This window comes from Schistocerca serialis, chromosome 10 (genome assembly GCF_023864345.2).
Source record: "Schistocerca serialis cubense isolate TAMUIC-IGC-003099 chromosome 10, iqSchSeri2.2, whole genome shotgun sequence".
NCBI lineage: Eukaryota > Metazoa > Arthropoda > Insecta > Orthoptera > Acrididae > Schistocerca > Schistocerca serialis.
The window spans coordinates 88,777,327-88,795,243 of NC_064647.1; the positions used below are offsets into that span (position 1 = coordinate 88,777,327).

The window sequence follows — 17,917 nt, forward strand, 5'->3', positions numbered from 1 at the left end:
CACAGTAGACACAATATCAAGGATATACTGGTACAAATTTTCTTTTTTGTTTGTGCTATTTTTTTCCTGATTATGTTACTGCATTTGGTCATTTCGTCAGGCTTTTCTATTTTATACAAAATGGATCTTTGATACATATTTCGTCGAAGACGACAATGAGAATGATGATAACAATGTGTCTCAAACAGGATTATATACGAGGGTGTGCTGATAGGTAATGCCTCCGAATTTTTTATACGCAAATTCTTAAAGCTGTTAAATAAAACGAACGTTATTAACATATGCATATGTATGTCTGCATATTTGTTTCTCAATACAGTCACCCTGGGGACAAACATTTCTCGCAATGAGGGACCAGTTCGTTGGTACCGACACTGTAGAATGTCTGAGTTTGTTGATGTTGCCACAACCTCAACCCTGCTTGCAGCACTTCATCACTATTAAAATTAGGGCTCGAAGGTGTTCTTTAAATTTTGGAAGCAGATGAAAATCTGAGTTCTCAAGTGAGGACAGGATAGAAAATTATCTGTGACAGTAAATGCGAGGTGTTGGATTGTAGGAGGTATCGCAGTGGTCAGGTGTGGTTTGGCAATGTGGACGAACTCTTCGAATTTGAAGCTATTACATCACACTGTTTCTCACTGTCCTATATAGTTACTTACTATCACGTCACAAACTACAATTCAGAGCCCTGTATTGGTAGAGAGCAGCAAATATGTGGATGTGAAGACGAAAGAGGTAGAATGTTAATAACATGTTTTATTGAAAAAGCTTTGAGTGTTTACAAAAAAGTTCGGAGGCATTACTTTACAGCACACTCTCATAACTTTGCCATCACACAGTTCGTAATCCAGGCAGAGCTATAAACATAAGGTGTTTTACTTACTTTGGAAAAGTCCAAAGTTCTTTCTGTATGGTGACTGCTTCAGAGTGAAGCAGCGTTCACACATCTACTGACTTGTTCAGTTTTTTTTACTTTATTTCTTACAGCAATTCCTACTCCAGTTTAACAGTTTCTGCAAGCTGTAGTTCAGCAGACTGCCGGCAGAGGCAGTGGCGGCGCCTGTCCGGCCAGAGTCGATGTGTATTGGGTTGCGTGGTGGCCCCTGCAGACGCTCTACTCACACGACTATAGCAGGGAAATATACTGCAGATGGACAGAAGGGAAATGCAGGAGGAGCGAAAATGTACTACAGCAGTCAGACTGAAGATCTACTTCAAGCAGTTTGTGGTAATGCGTCTCATAACCTCAGTACAACACCTTTGTGCGAAATGTATGACTACAGGTTGTTCTATGATTTTTTAAATTAATAATTAACTAATAATATGATTTCAGATGATAGGCACATACCATGATGCCAATGTTACTAAGTTCAGTCTTAGATCTGAAGATACATTCTAACTGTAGAAGCTATACGCTGGTGATAGGGGCATGGCCAAACAGAGTGGTTTCACATAGCATGAACCATACTCCTATCAAGTACTCTTTAACAACCAAATATTCTACAAAATTAGTGTGTATTAGTCATCAGTTTTTTTCAATTTCTGGTGGGTTGCATGATAGGAAGTTTACCCCTCGTTACTTAAATTAGTTTGCAGATATCTAACTTTACCGCTATTGTAGTAATGTCAATGCTGTGATTTTAAGTACTACATAAAGATGGATACACACAATGATGTCAAAATTATTTTTGTGTTTTATTTATTTTCAAAACGTGCAGCAGTGATACAGTGAAGTCCCCTTCATTTTACTCGAGAGACGTTTGTTGGGCTGCGCGTCAGCACGTCTATCGCCTGCTGGTGGCCGTGCTGCTCGGCGATGTCTAGCGGCGTCAGTCCCCCGATAGTTAACGCCCCCCTGTCGGCCCCGGCCTCCAGTAGCACAGTGACGGCCTCCACGTGGTTCCTCCATGCGGCGCAGTGCAGCGGCGACCACCCTGTTGAGCTCCTACCGTTGGGGTCAGCCGATGCGGCCACCAGCAGCCGCACCACGGCTGCGTGGCCATTCCCCGCGGCCCAGTGCAGAGGCATGTCCTCATTGTTGCTGCACCTCGCGTCCAGAGGCGCCCCAGTCTTCAGGAGGCACCTCGCTGCCTCCAGGTGCCCCTTTTCTGCCGCCCAGTGCAAGGCGGTGTTCCTCTCCTCGTCCTTGGCCGCCACATTCGCTCCAGCCGCCAACAACGCCCACAGCTCCTCTACTGCACCTCGCTTAGCCGCCTGGATCAGCCTCGTGTCCTTCTCCTCTTGAGAAAGGCTCCTGCAGAACACGCAGAAATTCTCACATTTTTGTGTGCGTGCACACACACACACACACACACACACACACACACACACACACACACACACACACACACACACACACACACTTTTCCAATAAAGGAGACTATCATTGAAAGGAAACTGTAACCATTTCTAAAAACAAATGAATCTATGGCAATCTGTGACAAATGAATCTATAATTCTCTCCCTCCTGTGACACGAAACAGCAGAAGAAGGTACAGTGGGCTCAGCTTCTCAGAATCTTCATTCACTCTCCATTAAAAATTCTTAGACTCCATTTCTCAATAGCTTCATCCATCACATTGCATCACATTGATTCATGGCAATAAGTACCTTTGACCTCAGGACACTACTGTTAAGCAGTCATTTCCCTCCACTGAAAGAGATGCTTCATGCAGCACGACTGATCCTATGCAGCAGTCCATTATGACTAGGTCTAGAAATTAAGACGTAATTTTTAAGCACTTGCTTAGCTATGGTTACAACGCATGAACATCCTACTTACTTAGCACACAAATGGTTATGATTGAACTTACGAACAAGTCTATATCTAATCTGTAACATCCGTCAATATGGGCCATATAAAATAGATGGTCACTACTCAAGATTAGTATATTTGACCTGAAATGGTCTAGAATCAAGTCAAAAACTAATGCAAGTGTCTGATTGATCTTCTTGACGACGTTATGGTTATGAGTTGCAGAAAACGCTAAAGTAGGGGATAATGTGGTGGCAATGGGGTCATAATAATGACGATGTTGGCTTTATAATATCCTTCCCAATCCTAAGTTCTTTTAGGTGATTCAACTTCGTGCTTAAGCACAAAATTCTCCTAGACAGGCCATACCTTGTAAGCACATGATGTCTTCCTCATTTCATGACCAATGAATACTTCATAACTGTTAAGACAGTCGATCTAAGTACATTCTGCTCAGGATAACATATACGCCCTTTTCCTAAGCTATACCTTTTATTTCACGTTACTAGTAAATTTAAGGTCAGGAGTTAAGTTCGCATCTTGTCCCAACAAGTAACTAGCACACAGTTTATGTGCAGGAGCAAGGTATTGTGTCCGCCTAGGCGGGCCTCATGACACTACGGTCAGTTCCAGTACAGCACTCGTGGCTGTCACGAAGTGGGGCCGAGACAGTTTCAGTTAAGTTTTTACAGTCTGACGATAATTTATGGATTTGTAGTTTTATCTTGATGTTCACTATGGACAAACGGTAGTTACTTTTATTCTGAAAAAGGTTGGATTATCCCAACTGAAACCTAGGTAAATTCTGGGTAAACGGTGCAACTGCGGCTGTTGGTCATTAAAATTAATATTTATACAGTTGCTGACAGGGCCGCGAAATGTTGAAAATATTAAAGTTTTTACTTCGGTGCCTACTTGTGATTCCACCTTCACTCAACCACTTTCTACAGCTGCTGATGACTTTGGCACATTAACAACGTCGCCATTTCGTCGTTCCTAGTCACATTACATTCTAACCTTTGTCAAAGTTGGTTATGTTAGTGGATTTTCCCATTCGTGGCCCACATCGTCGCTAGAGCGATAATCCAATAAGTATAATGTGAAGTAGGTAGAAATTGAATGAAAATACGCCAAAATGAAGGGAAATTGAGTGAGAATGAGAAAGCACTTCCATGCCTGCTTCGCGCAGGCAATTTCTTGTACACGGGAACAAGTGTACAACAGCAAGAGGAATTCGACACAGAAGTACTGGGAACCAGGGAAACAGCAAATTTCGCCAAAAGCGATAAGAAATCTGGAATAGTATGTTTAACGTGTATCACTACCAAATGCATAGTATTAAATTTATATACATCGGATCACAAACCCAGTATGATCCCAGAGTTATCAGCAATCACCATACAGATCTTTATAAAGGGTCTGGACATATGATTACAATAAAATTCATGTCATCCTTAGCTAAAGAGCATGTATTACCAGCTGGGGAACTGCAATATACAACAACAGAATAGATCGTGTGTTTGAAGTCGTGCAAAACTATTTAAGTGTTTTAAACTCCAACAAACAGTATTTACAATGCGTTTCTTTGTACTCGCTATGAATCACAACCTTGCAGTGTCAGCTAACAAATACCTTACAGAAAAGTTGCTGCATGGTTTTAACAACATTCTCCTGTATGTCTATTGAAGTAATAGGGATATGTAAAAGTTGACTGTCGTCAATGCTGTCCTGCAAAAGAGATCCATCTGCATCTAAACTGATATGAATATGCGTTAAAGGATGATAGATTTGTAACGAGGTATGATTCGAAGGTAGACTAGATTTGTTTCGGTAATTCTCTTTGGTTGCATCAGTTGTTTGGTATAACCTGTGTTCGACTCTAATGTTCTGTGTGCGACTTACAGCAGTATCCACCTGCAACCATTAACAGCAGACCTCCCCAAACCACCGTCAACAGAGGACTTCCAGCGCATGCATGATGAATCATGTCGACCAAACCAATGGAAAATCTATTTTGGCTGCCTTCTCTAGACATACTAAGAGGTATGCGGAATACTCCATTTCCCTGCCACATCTTGGATATAAACTGTCTTCTGTTTCGTAACTGCAGTGATTCTACGTCAGTGACAGGGGTTTGTGTGATACTGCAGTCCATGTGCATACTAATGAAAGGAAATATTGCCTCTATTAGGTTGTATTGTGCTTTATTAAAATCGTGCTATTAGCTACCTTCAGCCATGAGCTATTATCGAGCACATTTGCCGTGTCATGTTTTATGTATCATGCTCATCGCATAGCAAATGTGTTGGATAATGACTCATGGCCGAAATTAGCTAATAGCATGATTTTAAAAAACACAATACAGACTACAACAGATAATGCATTATTCTGTTAAACACTCAGAGGCTATGGATCCCTGCAGAAGCAAGATCTCCCTATGTATGCATTTGCTTGAGAGATGATGTGTGTGGAAGAGACTATTCTGTTCACAGAGTTAGTGCAGCATGGCATGTAATTTCACATGCTGAACACTGCTACACATTCATCTATTTCCTCATAAGATGTCATTGTTCCATCCACTTTCGGCTGGTGACAATCATTTTATAGGACTAATGGAAGCATAACAATTTCAGGGACTGAAATCATGTTAACAGTGGGCGCTATATATATATATATATTATATATATAAAATATATATATAAAAAATATATATTATATATATATATATAAAAAATATATATTATATATATATAAAAAATATATTATATATATATATAAAAAATATATATTATATATATATAAAAAATATATTATATATATATATATATATATATATATATATATATATATATATATATATATATATATATTATATATATCAGGAAAGCTACATAGTGCATGTATCACAAATAATGTGTTTCTTTTTTCCTATAGCGTAGAAGGTAGTAGTTTTATCATCTTCAAATTTCTCACCATAGTGAGTGGGATATAAAACTTGTAGGGTGAATTTATGTCATGTGTTGAAAATATATTTCCAGCATTGCAGTATTAACAGTGTTGCACTCCACACAACTAAAACATCGAAAACTACACTGTTCCATTATTATAGCATGCTCAAGTTCAGAACTGTGTAGCCATAGGAATGTGTGTTTACGTTCTATTATCATTTCTCTCTTTCCAGTACTTTCTTCGTATGGAATCCAAACACTACAACTATAGAACTGATACCACAAGTAATGTATGTAAAATACTTCAAACTCCTTCCATCTGCTACTACATCATGCATAAACTATATGTTTCTTCCTCTGTCCAAATATCCGTTGTGTCACAACAACAAACACGAATGTATCAAGCTCATATCTACTATACGCAAATAAGGAGTGCTAACCTCCTCAGTATGCATGCAAATAGAGAGATCGTGTGTAGTTGGATGGGTGATGTAAGATTGGTACAGATCGGCAGTTACAGTACTGGTATGAGAATACCAATCTATATCACTAGCACCAGACAGTTCTACAAGATTGGAACACGTGTTATAATCTTTCCAAAAGCAAAATATTGCCCTGTATTGATTATGTGCAACTCAGCTTATACACAAGCTGTCGAATGTAGTGGGTATAATCTGGTCAGTTCCAAATTAAATCAGAGACCATCTTGCAGGAAAAATTGGTTAAAGAGAGAGGCAGGCAGGCAGGTAGAGAGGCAGGCAGGTAGAGAGGCAGACAGGTAGAGAGGCAGGCAGGTAGAGAGGCAGGCAGGTAGAGAGGCAGGCAGGTAGAGAGGCAGGCAGGTAGAGAGGCAGGCAGGTAGAGAGGCAGGCAGGTAGAGAGGCGGGCAGGCAGGTAGAGAGGCGGGCAGGCAGGTAGAGAGGCAGGCGGGCAGGCAGGTAGAGAGGCAGGCGGGCAGGCAGGTAGAGAGGCAGCCGGGCAGGCAGGTAGAGAGGCAGCCGGGCAGGCAGGTAGAGAGGCAGCCGGGCAGGCAGGTAGAGAGGCAGCCGGGCAGGCAGGTAGAGAGGCAGCCGGGCAGGTAGGTAGAGAGGCAGCCGGGCAGGTAGGTAGAGAGGCAGCCGGGCAGGTAGGTAGGTAGAGAGGCAGCCGGGCAGGTAGGTAGGTAGAGAGGCAGCCGGGCAGGTAGGTAGGTAGAGAGGCAGGCAGGCAGGTAGGTAGGTAGAGAGGCAGGCAGGCAGGTAGGTAGGTAGAGAGGCAGGCAGGCAGGCAGGTAGGTAGGTAGAGAGGCAGGCAGGCAGGCAGGTAGGTAGGTAGAGAGGCAGGCAGGCAGGCAGGTAGGTAGGTAGAGAGGCAGGCAGGCAGGCAGGTAGGTAGGTAGAGAGGCAGGCAGGCAGGCAGGTAGGTAGGTAGAGAGGCAGGCAGGCAGGCAGGTAGGTAGGTAGAGAGGCAGGCAGGCAGGCAGGTAGGTAGGTAGAGAGGCAGGCAGGCAGGCAGGTAGGTAGGTAGAGAGGCAGGCAGGCAGGCAGGTAGGTAGGTAGAGAGGCAGGCAGGCAGGTAGGTAGGTAGAGAGGCAGGCAGGCAGGTAGGTAGAGAGGCAGGCAGGCAGGTAGGTAGAGAGGCAGGCAGGCAGGTAGGTAGAGAGGCAGCCGGGCAGGTAGGTAGGTAGAGAGGCAGCCGGGCAGGTAGGTAGGTAGAGAGGCAGCCGGGCAGGTAGGTAGGTAGAGAGGCAGCCGGGCAGGTAGGTAGGTAGAGAGGCAGCCGGGCAGGTAGGTAGGTAGAGAGGCAGCCGGGCAGGTAGGTAGGTAGAGAGGCAGCCGGGCAGGTAGGTAGGTAGAGAGGCAGGCAGGCAGGTAGGTAGGTAGAGAGGCAGGCAGGCAGGTAGGTAGGTAGAGAGGCAGGCAGGCAGGTAGGTAGGTAGAGAGGCAGGCAGGCAGGCAGGTAGGTAGGTAGAGAGGCAGGCAGGCAGGCAGGTAGGTAGGTAGAGAGGCAGGCAGGCAGGCAGGTAGAGAGGCAGGCAGGTAGAGAGGCAGGCAGGTAGAGAGGCAGGCAGGTAGAGAGGCGGGCAGGCAGGTAGAGAGGCGGGCAGGCAGGTAGAGAGGCAGGCGGGCAGGCAGGTAGAGAGGCAGCCGGGCAGGCAGGTAGAGAGGCAGCCGGGCAGGCAGGTAGAGAGGCAGCCGGGCAGGCAGGTAGAGAGGCAGCCGGGCAGGCAGGTAGAGAGGCAGCCGGGCAGGCAGGTAGAGAGGCAGCCGGGCAGGCAGGTAGAGAGGCAGGCGGGCAGGCAGGTAGAGAGGCAGCCGGGCAGGCAGGTAGAGAGGCAGCCGGGCAGGCAGGTAGAGAGGCAGCCGGGCAGGCAGGTAGAGAGGCGGGCAGGCAGGTAGGTAGAGAGGCAGGCAGGCAGGCAGGTAGGTAGGTAGAGAGGCAGGCAGGCAGGCAGGTAGGTAGGTAGAGAGGCAGGCAGGCAGGCAGGTAGGTAGGTAGAGAGGCAGGCAGGCAGGCAGGTAGGTAGGTAGAGAGGCAGGCAGGCAGGCAGGTAGAGAGGCAGGCAGGTAGAGAGGCAGGCAGGTAGAGAGGCAGGCAGGTAGAGAGGCAGGCAGGTAGAGAGGCGGGCAGGCAGGTAGAGAGGCGGGCAGGCAGGTAGAGAGGCAGGCGGGCAGGCAGGTAGAGAGGCAGCCGGGCAGGCAGGTAGAGAGGCAGCCGGGCAGGCAGGTAGAGAGGCAGCCGGGCAGGCAGGTAGAGAGGCAGCCGGGCAGGCAGGTAGAGAGGCAGCCGGGCAGGCAGGTAGAGAGGCAGCCGGGCAGGCAGGTAGAGAGGCGGGCAGGCAGGTAGGTAGAGAGGCAGGCAGGCAGGCAGGTAGGTAGGTAGAGAGGCAGGCAGGCAGGCAGGTAGGTAGGTAGAGAGGCAGGCAGGCAGGCAGGTAGAGAGGCAGGCAGGTAGAGAGGCAGGCAGGTAGAGAGGCAGGCAGGTAGAGAGGCGGGCAGGCAGGTAGAGAGGCGGGCAGGCAGGTAGAGAGGCAGGCGGGCAGGCAGGTAGAGAGGCAGGCGGGCAGGCAGGTAGAGAGGCAGCCGGGCAGGCAGGTAGAGAGGCAGCCGGGCAGGCAGGTAGAGAGGCAGCCGGGCAGGCAGGTAGAGAGGCAGCCGGGCAGGCAGGTAGAGAGGCAGCCGGGCAGGCAGGTAGAGAGGCAGCCGGGCAGGCAGGTAGAGAGGCAGGCGGGCAGGCAGGTAGAGAGGCAGCCGGGCAGGCAGGTAGAGAGGCAGCCGGGCAGGCAGGTAGAGAGGCAGCCGGGCAGGCAGGTAGAGAGGCGGGCAGGCAGGTAGGTAGAGAGGCAGGCAGGCAGGCAGGTAGGTAGGTAGAGAGGCAGGCAGGCAGGCAGGTAGGTAGGTAGAGAGGCAGGCAGGCAGGCAGGTAGGTAGGTAGAGAGGCAGGCAGGCAGGCAGGTAGGTAGGTAGAGAGGCAGGCAGGCAGGCAGGTAGGTAGGTAGAGAGGCAGGCAGGCAGGCAGGTAGGTAGGTAGAGAGGCAGGCAGGCAGGTAGGTAGGTAGAGAGGCAGGCAGGCAGGTAGGTAGGTAGAGAGGCAGGCAGGCAGGTAGGTAGAGAGGCAGGCAGGCAGGCAGGTAGGTAGAGAGGCAGGCAGGCAGGCAGGTAGGTAGAGAGGCAGGCAGGCAGGCAGGTAGGTAGAGAGGCAGGCAGGCAGGCAGGTAGGTAGAGAGGCAGGCAGGCAGGCAGGTAGGTAGAGAGGCAGGCAGGCAGGCAGGTAGGTAGAGAGGCAGGCAGGCAGGTAGGTAGAGAGGCAGGCAGGCAGGTAGGTAGAGAGGCAGGCAGGCAGGCAGGTAGGTAGAGAGGCAGGCAGGCAGGTAGGTAGAGAGGCAGGCAGGCAGGTAGGTAGAGAGGCAGGCAGGCAGGTAGGTAGAGAGGCAGGCAGGCAGGTAGGTAGAGAGGCAGGCAGGCAGGTAGGTAGAGAGGCAGGCAGGCAGGTAGGTAGAGAGGCAGGCAGGCAGGTAGGTAGGTAGAGAGGCAGCCGGGCAGGTAGGTAGGTAGAGAGGCAGGCAGGCAGGTAGGTAGGTAGAGAGGCAGCCGGGCAGGCAGGTAGAGAGGCAGCCGGGCAGGCAGGTAGAGAGGCAGCCGGGCAGGCAGGTAGAGAGGCAGCCGGGCAGGCAGGTAGAGAGGCAGCCGGGCAGGCAGGTAGAGAGGCAGCCGGGCAGGCAGGTAGAGAGGCGGGCAGGCAGGTAGGTAGAGAGGCAGGCAGGCAGGCAGGTAGGTAGGTAGAGAGGCAGGCAGGCAGGCAGGTAGGTAGGTAGAGAGGCAGGCAGGCAGGCAGGTAGAGAGGCAGGCAGGTAGAGAGGCAGGCAGGTAGAGAGGCAGGCAGGTAGAGAGGCGGGCAGGCAGGTAGAGAGGCGGGCAGGCAGGTAGAGAGGCAGGCGGGCAGGCAGGTAGAGAGGCAGCCGGGCAGGCAGGTAGAGAGGCAGCCGGGCAGGCAGGTAGAGAGGCAGCCGGGCAGGCAGGTAGAGAGGCAGCCGGGCAGGCAGGTAGAGAGGCAGCCGGGCAGGCAGGTAGAGAGGCAGGCGGGCAGGCAGGTAGAGAGGCAGCCGGGCAGGCAGGTAGAGAGGCAGCCGGGCAGGCAGGTAGAGAGGCAGCCGGGCAGGCAGGTAGAGAGGCGGGCAGGCAGGTAGGTAGAGAGGCAGGCAGGCAGGCAGGTAGGTAGGTAGAGAGGCAGGCAGGCAGGCAGGTAGGTAGGTAGAGAGGCAGGCAGGCAGGCAGGTAGGTAGGTAGAGAGGCAGGCAGGCAGGCAGGTAGGTAGGTAGAGAGGCAGGCAGGCAGGCAGGTAGGTAGGTAGAGAGGCAGGCAGGCAGGCAGGTAGGTAGGTAGAGAGGCAGGCAGGCAGGTAGGTAGGTAGAGAGGCAGGCAGGCAGGTAGGTAGGTAGAGAGGCAGGCAGGCAGGTAGGTAGAGAGGCAGGCAGGCAGGCAGGTAGGTAGAGAGGCAGGCAGGCAGGCAGGTAGGTAGAGAGGCAGGCAGGCAGGCAGGTAGGTAGAGAGGCAGGCAGGCAGGCAGGTAGGTAGAGAGGCAGGCAGGCAGGCAGGTAGGTAGAGAGGCAGGCAGGCAGGCAGGTAGGTAGAGAGGCAGGCAGGCAGGTAGGTAGAGAGGCAGGCAGGCAGGTAGGTAGAGAGGCAGGCAGGCAGGCAGGTAGGTAGAGAGGCAGGCAGGCAGGTAGGTAGAGAGGCAGGCAGGCAGGTAGGTAGAGAGGCAGGCAGGCAGGTAGGTAGAGAGGCAGGCAGGCAGGTAGGTAGAGAGGCAGGCAGGCAGGTAGGTAGAGAGGCAGGCAGGCAGGTAGGTAGAGAGGCAGGCAGGCAGGTAGGTAGGTAGAGAGGCAGCCGGGCAGGTAGGTAGGTAGAGAGGCAGGCAGGCAGGTAGGTAGGTAGAGAGGCAGCCGGGCAGGTAGGTAGGTAGAGAGGCAGGCAGGCAGGTAGGTAGGTAGAGAGGCAGGCAGGCAGGTAGGTAGGTAGAGAGGCAGGCAGGCAGGCAGGTAGGTAGGTAGAGAGGCAGGCAGGCAGGCAGGTAGGTAGGTAGAGAGGCAGGCAGGCAGGCAGGTAGAGAGGCAGGCAGGTAGAGAGGCAGGCAGGTAGAGAGGCAGGCAGGTAGAGAGGCGGGCAGGCAGGTAGAGAGGCGGGCAGGCAGGTAGAGAGGCAGGCGGGCAGGCAGGTAGAGAGGCAGCCGGGCAGGCAGGTAGAGAGGCAGCCGGGCAGGCAGGTAGAGAGGCAGCCGGGCAGGCAGGTAGAGAGGCAGCCGGGCAGGCAGGTAGAGAGGCAGCCGGGCAGGCAGGTAGAGAGGCAGCCGGGCAGGCAGGTAGAGAGGCAGGCGGGCAGGCAGGTAGAGAGGCAGCCGGGCAGGCAGGTAGAGAGGCAGCCGGGCAGGCAGGTAGAGAGGCAGCCGGGCAGGCAGGTAGAGAGGCGGGCAGGCAGGTAGAGAGGCAGGCGGGCAGGCAGGTAGAGAGGCAGCCGGGCAGGCAGGTAGAGAGGCAGCCGGGCAGGCAGGTAGAGAGGCAGCCGGGCAGGCAGGTAGAGAGGCGGGCAGGCAGATAGAGAGGCAGCCGGGCAGGCAGGTAGAGAGGAAGCCGGGCAGGCAGGTAGAGAGGCAGCCGGGCAGGCAGGTAGAGAGGCAGCCGGGCAGGTAGGTAGAGAGGCAGCCGGGCAGGTAGGTAGGTAGAGAGGCAGCCGGGCAGGTAGGTAGGTAGAGAGGCAGCCGGGCAGGTAGGTAGGTAGAGAGGCAGCCGGGCAGGTAGGTAGGTAGAGAGGCAGCCGGGCAGGTAGGTAGGTAGAGAGGCAGGCAGGCAGGTAGGTAGGTAGAGAGGCAGGCAGGCAGGTAGGTAGGTAGAGAGGCAGGCAGGCAGGTAGGTAGGTAGAGAGGCAGGCAGGCAGGCAGGTAGGTAGGTAGAGAGGCAGGCAGGCAGGCAGGTAGGTAGGTAGAGAGGCAGGCAGGCAGGCAGGTAGGTAGGTAGAGAGGCAGGCAGGCAGGCAGGTAGGTAGGTAGAGAGGCAGGCAGGCAGGCAGGTAGGTAGGTAGAGAGGCAGGCAGGCAGGCAGGTAGGTAGGTAGAGAGGCAGGCAGGCAGGTAGGTAGGTAGAGAGGCAGGCAGGCAGGTAGGTAGGTAGAGAGGCAGGCAGGCAGGTAGGTAGAGAGGCAGGCAGGCAGGCAGGTAGGTAGAGAGGCAGGCAGGCAGGCAGGTAGGTAGAGAGGCAGGCAGGCAGGCAGGTAGGTAGAGAGGCAGGCAGGCAGGCAGGTAGGTAGAGAGGCAGGCAGGCAGGCAGGTAGGTAGAGAGGCAGGCAGGCAGGCAGGTAGGTAGAGAGGCAGGCAGGCAGGTAGGTAGAGAGGCAGGCAGGCAGGTAGGTAGAGAGGCAGGCAGGCAGGCAGGTAGGTAGAGAGGCAGGCAGGCAGGTAGGTAGAGAGGCAGGCAGGCAGGTAGGTAGAGAGGCAGGCAGGCAGGTAGGTAGAGAGGCAGGCAGGCAGGTAGGTAGAGAGGCAGGCAGGCAGGTAGGTAGAGAGGCAGGCAGGCAGGTAGGTAGGTAGAGAGGCAGGCAGGCAGGCAGGTAGGTAGAGAGGCAGGCAGGCAGGCAGGTAGAGAGGCAGGCAGGCAGGCAGGTAGAGAGGCAGGTAGAGAGGTAGGTAGAGAGGTAGGTAGAGAGGTAGGTAGAGAGGTAGGTAGAGAGGTAGGTAGAGAGGTAGGTAGAGAGGTAGGTAGAGAGGTAGAGAGGTAGAGAGGTAGAGAGGTAGAGAGGTAGAGAGGTAGAGAGGTAGAGAGGTAGAGAGGTAGAGAGGTAGAGAGGTAGAGAGGTAGAGAGGTAGAGAGGTAGAGAGGTAGAGAGGTAGAGAGGTAGAGAGGTAGAGAGGTAGAGAGGTAGAGAGGTAGAGAGGTAGAGAGGTAGGTAAGTAGGTAGGTAGGTAGAGAGGTAGAGAGGTAGATAGAGAGAGAGAGAGAGAGAGGTAGATAGAGAGAGAGAGAGAGAGAGAGAGAGGTAGGGAGAGAGAGAGAGGTAGGGAGAGAGAGAGAGGTAGGGAGAGAGAGAGAGGTAGGGAGAGAGAGAGAGGTAGGGAGAGAGAGAGAGGTAGGGAGAGAGAGAGAGGTAGGGAGAGAGAGAGAGGTAGGGAGAGAGAGAGAGGTAGGGAGAGAGAGAGAGGTAGGGAGAGAGAGAGAGGTAGGGAGAGAGAGAGAGGTAGGGAGAGAGAGAGAGGTAGGGAGAGAGAGAGAGGTAGGGAGGGAGAGAGAGGGAGGGAGAGAGAGAGAGAGAGAGAGGGAGGGAGAGAGAGAGAGAGAGAGAGGGAGGGAGAGAGAGAGAGAGAGAGAGGGAGGGAGAGGGGGAGGGAGAGAGAGGGGGAGGGAGAGAGAGGGGGAGGGAGAGAGAGGGGGAGGGAGAGAGAGGGGGAGGGAGAGAGAGGGGGAGGGAGAGAGAGGGGGAGGGAGAGAGAGGGGGAGGGAGAGAGAGGGGGAGGGAGAGAGAGGGGGAGGGAGAGAGAGGGGGAGGGAGAGAGAGGGGGAGGGAGAGAGAGGGGGAGGGAGAGAGAGGGGGAGGGAGAGGGAGGGGGAGGGAGAGGGAGGGGGAGGGAGAGGGAGGGGGAGGGAGAGGGCGGGGGAGGGAGAGAGCGGGGGAGGGAGAGAGCGGGGGAGGGAGAGAGCGGGGGAGGGAGAGAGCGGGGGAGGGAGAGAGCGGGGGAGGGAGAGAGCGGGGGAGGGAGAGAGCGGGGGAGGGAGAGAGCGGGGGAGGGAGAGAGCGGGGGAGGGAGAGAGCGGGGGAGGTAGAGAGCGGGGGAGGGAGAGAGCGGGGGAGGGAGAGAGCGGGGGAGGGAGAGAGCGGGGGAGGTAGAGAGCGGGGGAGGGAGAGAGCGGGGGAGGGAGAGAGCGGGGGAGGGAGAGAGCGGGGGAGGGAGAGAGCGGGGGAGGGAGAGAGCGGGGGAGGGAGAGAGCGGGGGAGGGAGAGAGCGGGGGAGGGAGAGAGCGGGGGAGGGAGAGAGCGGGGGAGGGAGAGAGCGGGGGAGGGAGAGAGCGGGGGAGGGAGAGAGCGGGGGAGGGAGAGAGCGGGGGAGGGAGAGAGCGGGGGAGGGAGAGAGCGGGGGAGGGAGAGAGCGGGGGAGGGAGAGAGCGGGGGAGGGAGAGAGCGGGGGAGGGAGAGAGCGGGGGAGGGAGAGAGCGGGGGAGGGAGAGAGCGGGGGAGGGAGAGAGCGGGGGAGGGAGAGAGCGGGGGAGGGAGAGAGCGGGGGAGGGAGAGAGCGGGGGAGGGAGAGAGCGGGGGAGGGAGAGAGCGGGGGAGGGAGAGAGCGGGGGAGGGAGAGAGCGGGGGAGGGAGAGAGGGGGGGAGGGAGAGTGCGGGGGAGGGAGAGAGGGGGGGAGGGAGAGAGCGGGGGAGGGAGAGAGGGGGGAGGGAGAGAGGGGGGAGGGAGAGAGGGGGGAGGGAGAGAGCGGGGGAGGGAGAGAGCGGGGGAGGGAGAGAGCGGGGGAGGGAGAGAGCGGGGGAGGGAGAGAGCGGGGGAGGGAGAGAGCGGGGGAGGGAGAGAGCGGGGGAGGGAGAGAGCGGGGGAGGGAGAGAGCGGGGGAGGGAGAGAGCGGGGGAGGGAGAGAGCGGGGGAGGGAGAGAGCGGGGGAGGGAGAGAGCGGGGGAGGGAGAGAGCGGGGGAGGGAGAGAGCGGGGGAGGGAGAGAGCGGGGGAGGGAGAGAGCGGGGGAGGGAGAGAGCGGGGGAGGGAGAGAGCGGGGGAGGGAGAGAGCGGGGGAGGGAGAGAGCGGGGGAGGGAGAGAGCGGGGGAGGGAGAGAGCGGGGGAGGGAGAGAGCGGGGGAGGGAGAGAGCGGGGGAGGGAGAGAGCGGGGGAGGGAGAGAGCGGGGGAGGGAGAGAGCGGGGGAGGGAGAGAGCGGGGGAGGGAGGGAGGGAGGGAGTAGGAAGGAGGGAGGGAGGGAGTAGGAAAGAGGGAGGGAGGGAGGGGGAAGGCTGGAGGGAGGGGGTAGGAGGGAGGGAGGGGGAAGGAGGGAGGGAGGGGGAAGGCTGCAGGGAGGGGGAAGGAGGGAGGGAGGGAGGGGGAAGGCTGCAGGGAGGGGGCAGGAGGGAGGGAGGGGGAAGGAGGGAGGGAGGGGGAGGGAGGGAGCACATCTAGAGTTTCGCTTAGAATCCTTAGCCAACAGGCAAACAAAGGGGCAGCACGCTTTGGAATAGAGCACAGGGTGCTGCTATGGATATGATTCGTTTGTTGAGGTGGTAATCATCAAAGGTGTTTGTGAGTTCATTCAATTTCCGACCTTATCATACCCCAATGCGAGAATACTCCACGCAAGAGAAAATGTTCATTGTAATAAAATCTTACCCAGTTTATAAAGTGATATATTTAAGAAACGTAGTCTCTGCACCTCCTCTCTGCTGCTGGCTATCTCCCACGCTACGAAACAGTATTTGTGTCATGTGATGTTGGCAACGTACTATTGTTCACAGTATGCCCACATGCATATAGCACTTGCATAGTACGGATGGTATTCATTTAACAATGATACAGAAACTGAGAATAATGATGCACTGTCACTGGCTGATATCACAAGATCGCAGCAATGAGACGTTTTGTTGACATGAGAAGTCTTAAAGAGCAGTGGTTTAGAACACGAGCAATTGGGTAAATGCGGTGAAATTACGGAAAAACTTGGTAAAATTGAGATACTGATGGAAAATAAGTAAAATCGAGGAAACATAAGACAAAAATGTGGATGAATGGGAATAGTTACATGTTCGTTTGTGTATATGAAAATCATTCTATTTCATTCCTCGCTCTGATCTGGTGTCTCTGAGTAACGGAAGTGCACTGAGGGTTCCCAACAACACGATGCAGGTCAGTAGTGGTCTCCAACGTACACACCGTGCACTGAACCATGGATCTTCCAGTAATACTGTAAGGACAGTGTGTGGATGGGAATATACACCAATAGCCACTATCTTATCACATCAGTGTATGACGATGCAGCACTCGTGGTGGAATCTGGAGATCAACACATGTATTTAAGACTTCCCAAGAGTAGAATACGTACAGTCTGTTCTCGATTCTCATTGACTGGAATACCTATGTGTTAAATCATTTCGTGGAAGTAGCAAACTGGAGACATCTCTTGGGAATGGTACATCTGTGGATCTCAGGTGATGTTTTCGTGTAAGCTAACTGGATACCTCTAAGATACTCTTTTTACATTATGTGTTAAGAACTGACGACATTTTAATTGCAATAACGCCCTTTATTCTTCGACAAAGGTGATAACGATGATGTGGTGGGAAGGTTTTGCTACTGGGAAGCCATGGTAGGTCGTGCGAAGTGACACCCTACTTTTGAGTGCGCGTGTATGGAGACATACCACAATTTTTTGGGCTCTGTACGCCTATAAATGATAATCACTCGATTTGCCGGGAATGTTGTGCCGTTGGAACGTAAAGTTACTGTGGTTAGTGCTCCGACATAGCACCAGACGTGTGTGGGAATTATTCAGACTACTATTCCAGCTGTAAGGGAAGGACAGATTTGACGTGTGGAATTGTGATTTCAACACTTTTTTTATGGCTTTAGGGCGCAAAACTGCTACGGTCATTAGCGCCCGGTCTGTGACTTAGGAAAAGGTAAAAAAATGAAACTGTAAACCAGCATCAATGGGAACGAAACTCAAAAAATTGGGGAAACTAAAAACAGAAGGAAAACAAAAAAACACTATAGGAGGGGGGTTGTTTGTCCCTAAAAAGAGCTTCAAATGACTGACATCATCTCACTGGCACTAATAAACCCAAGAAAGCGATCGGCTGAGCGCGTGTCATTTGCTAAAATGGAAGATATATCAGGCGACAACTGTAGATGGGCGCGTACCGTAGAAAAATAGGGGCACTCAAGTAAAAGGTGTCTCACCGTCCACAGCTGAGAGCAGTGGGGACAGAGTGGGGGAGGACCGCCACTTAAAAGATTTCGATGGCTAAAAAGACAGTGCCCTATCTGGAGTCTAGTTAAAATTATCTCCTCCAGACGACGAGTTCGGGAGGAAGAGGTCCAAGCACAGGAAAGAGTTTTCACGTCCCGAAATTTATTATGGGGAAGTGTCAACCAAAGTGCGTGCCATAAAAGAACAACGCGACGACATAGAACACTCCGTAGATCGGCGAAGGGATTCGTACAAATAGCTGGCCGAAGAAGAGAGACTGCAGCCTTGGCCGCTATATCTGCCGCCTCACTTCCACAGAGACCAACATGTCCTGGGATCCATAGGAACGCCACAGAGACGCCCCCAAGTGGAGCAAGTGGAGGTAGTTCTGAATCCGGTGGACCAGAGAGTGGACAGGGTAGAGAGCTTGAGACTGAGGAGAGAGCTGAGCGAATCTGAGCAGATAACATACTGTATCTGCTGATGTCGTCGGATGAACAGCGTAAAGCTCCGCAGTAAAATCCGAGCACTGGTCGGGAAGCCGAAATCGATTGGGGGTGTCGCCAACAATATAGGTACTACCAACTCCAAGCGATGTTTTGGAGCCATCAGTGTAAATAAATGTGGCATCCTTCATTTGTGCGAATAGAGCAGCAAATGCCCGACGATAAACAAGAGAAGGGGTACTATCCTTGGGAAACTGACAAATGTCACGGAGCAGGCAGGTCAGGGTCCGGAGCCAAGGCGGTGCTGTACCCCAGATGCCGAAGAACAGACGGCCGAGCAGAGGGGTAAACT

General features: G+C 53.4%; 1 protein-coding gene across 1 annotated transcript in view; it reads right to left on the reverse strand.

Moving 5' to 3' along the window:
* Positions 1–1,674: 1,674 nt before the first annotated feature.
* LOC126425126 (ankyrin-1-like) overlaps positions 1,675–17,917 on the reverse strand; it is a 58,834-nt gene continuing 42,591 nt past the window's right edge. The window contains exon 3 of the mRNA XM_050088070.1: positions 1,675–2,257. Coding sequence (XP_049944027.1) covers positions 1,744–2,257 — 514 coding nt within the window. The 3' untranslated portion in view covers positions 1,675–1,743. The remainder of the gene's footprint in view (positions 2,258–17,917) is intronic.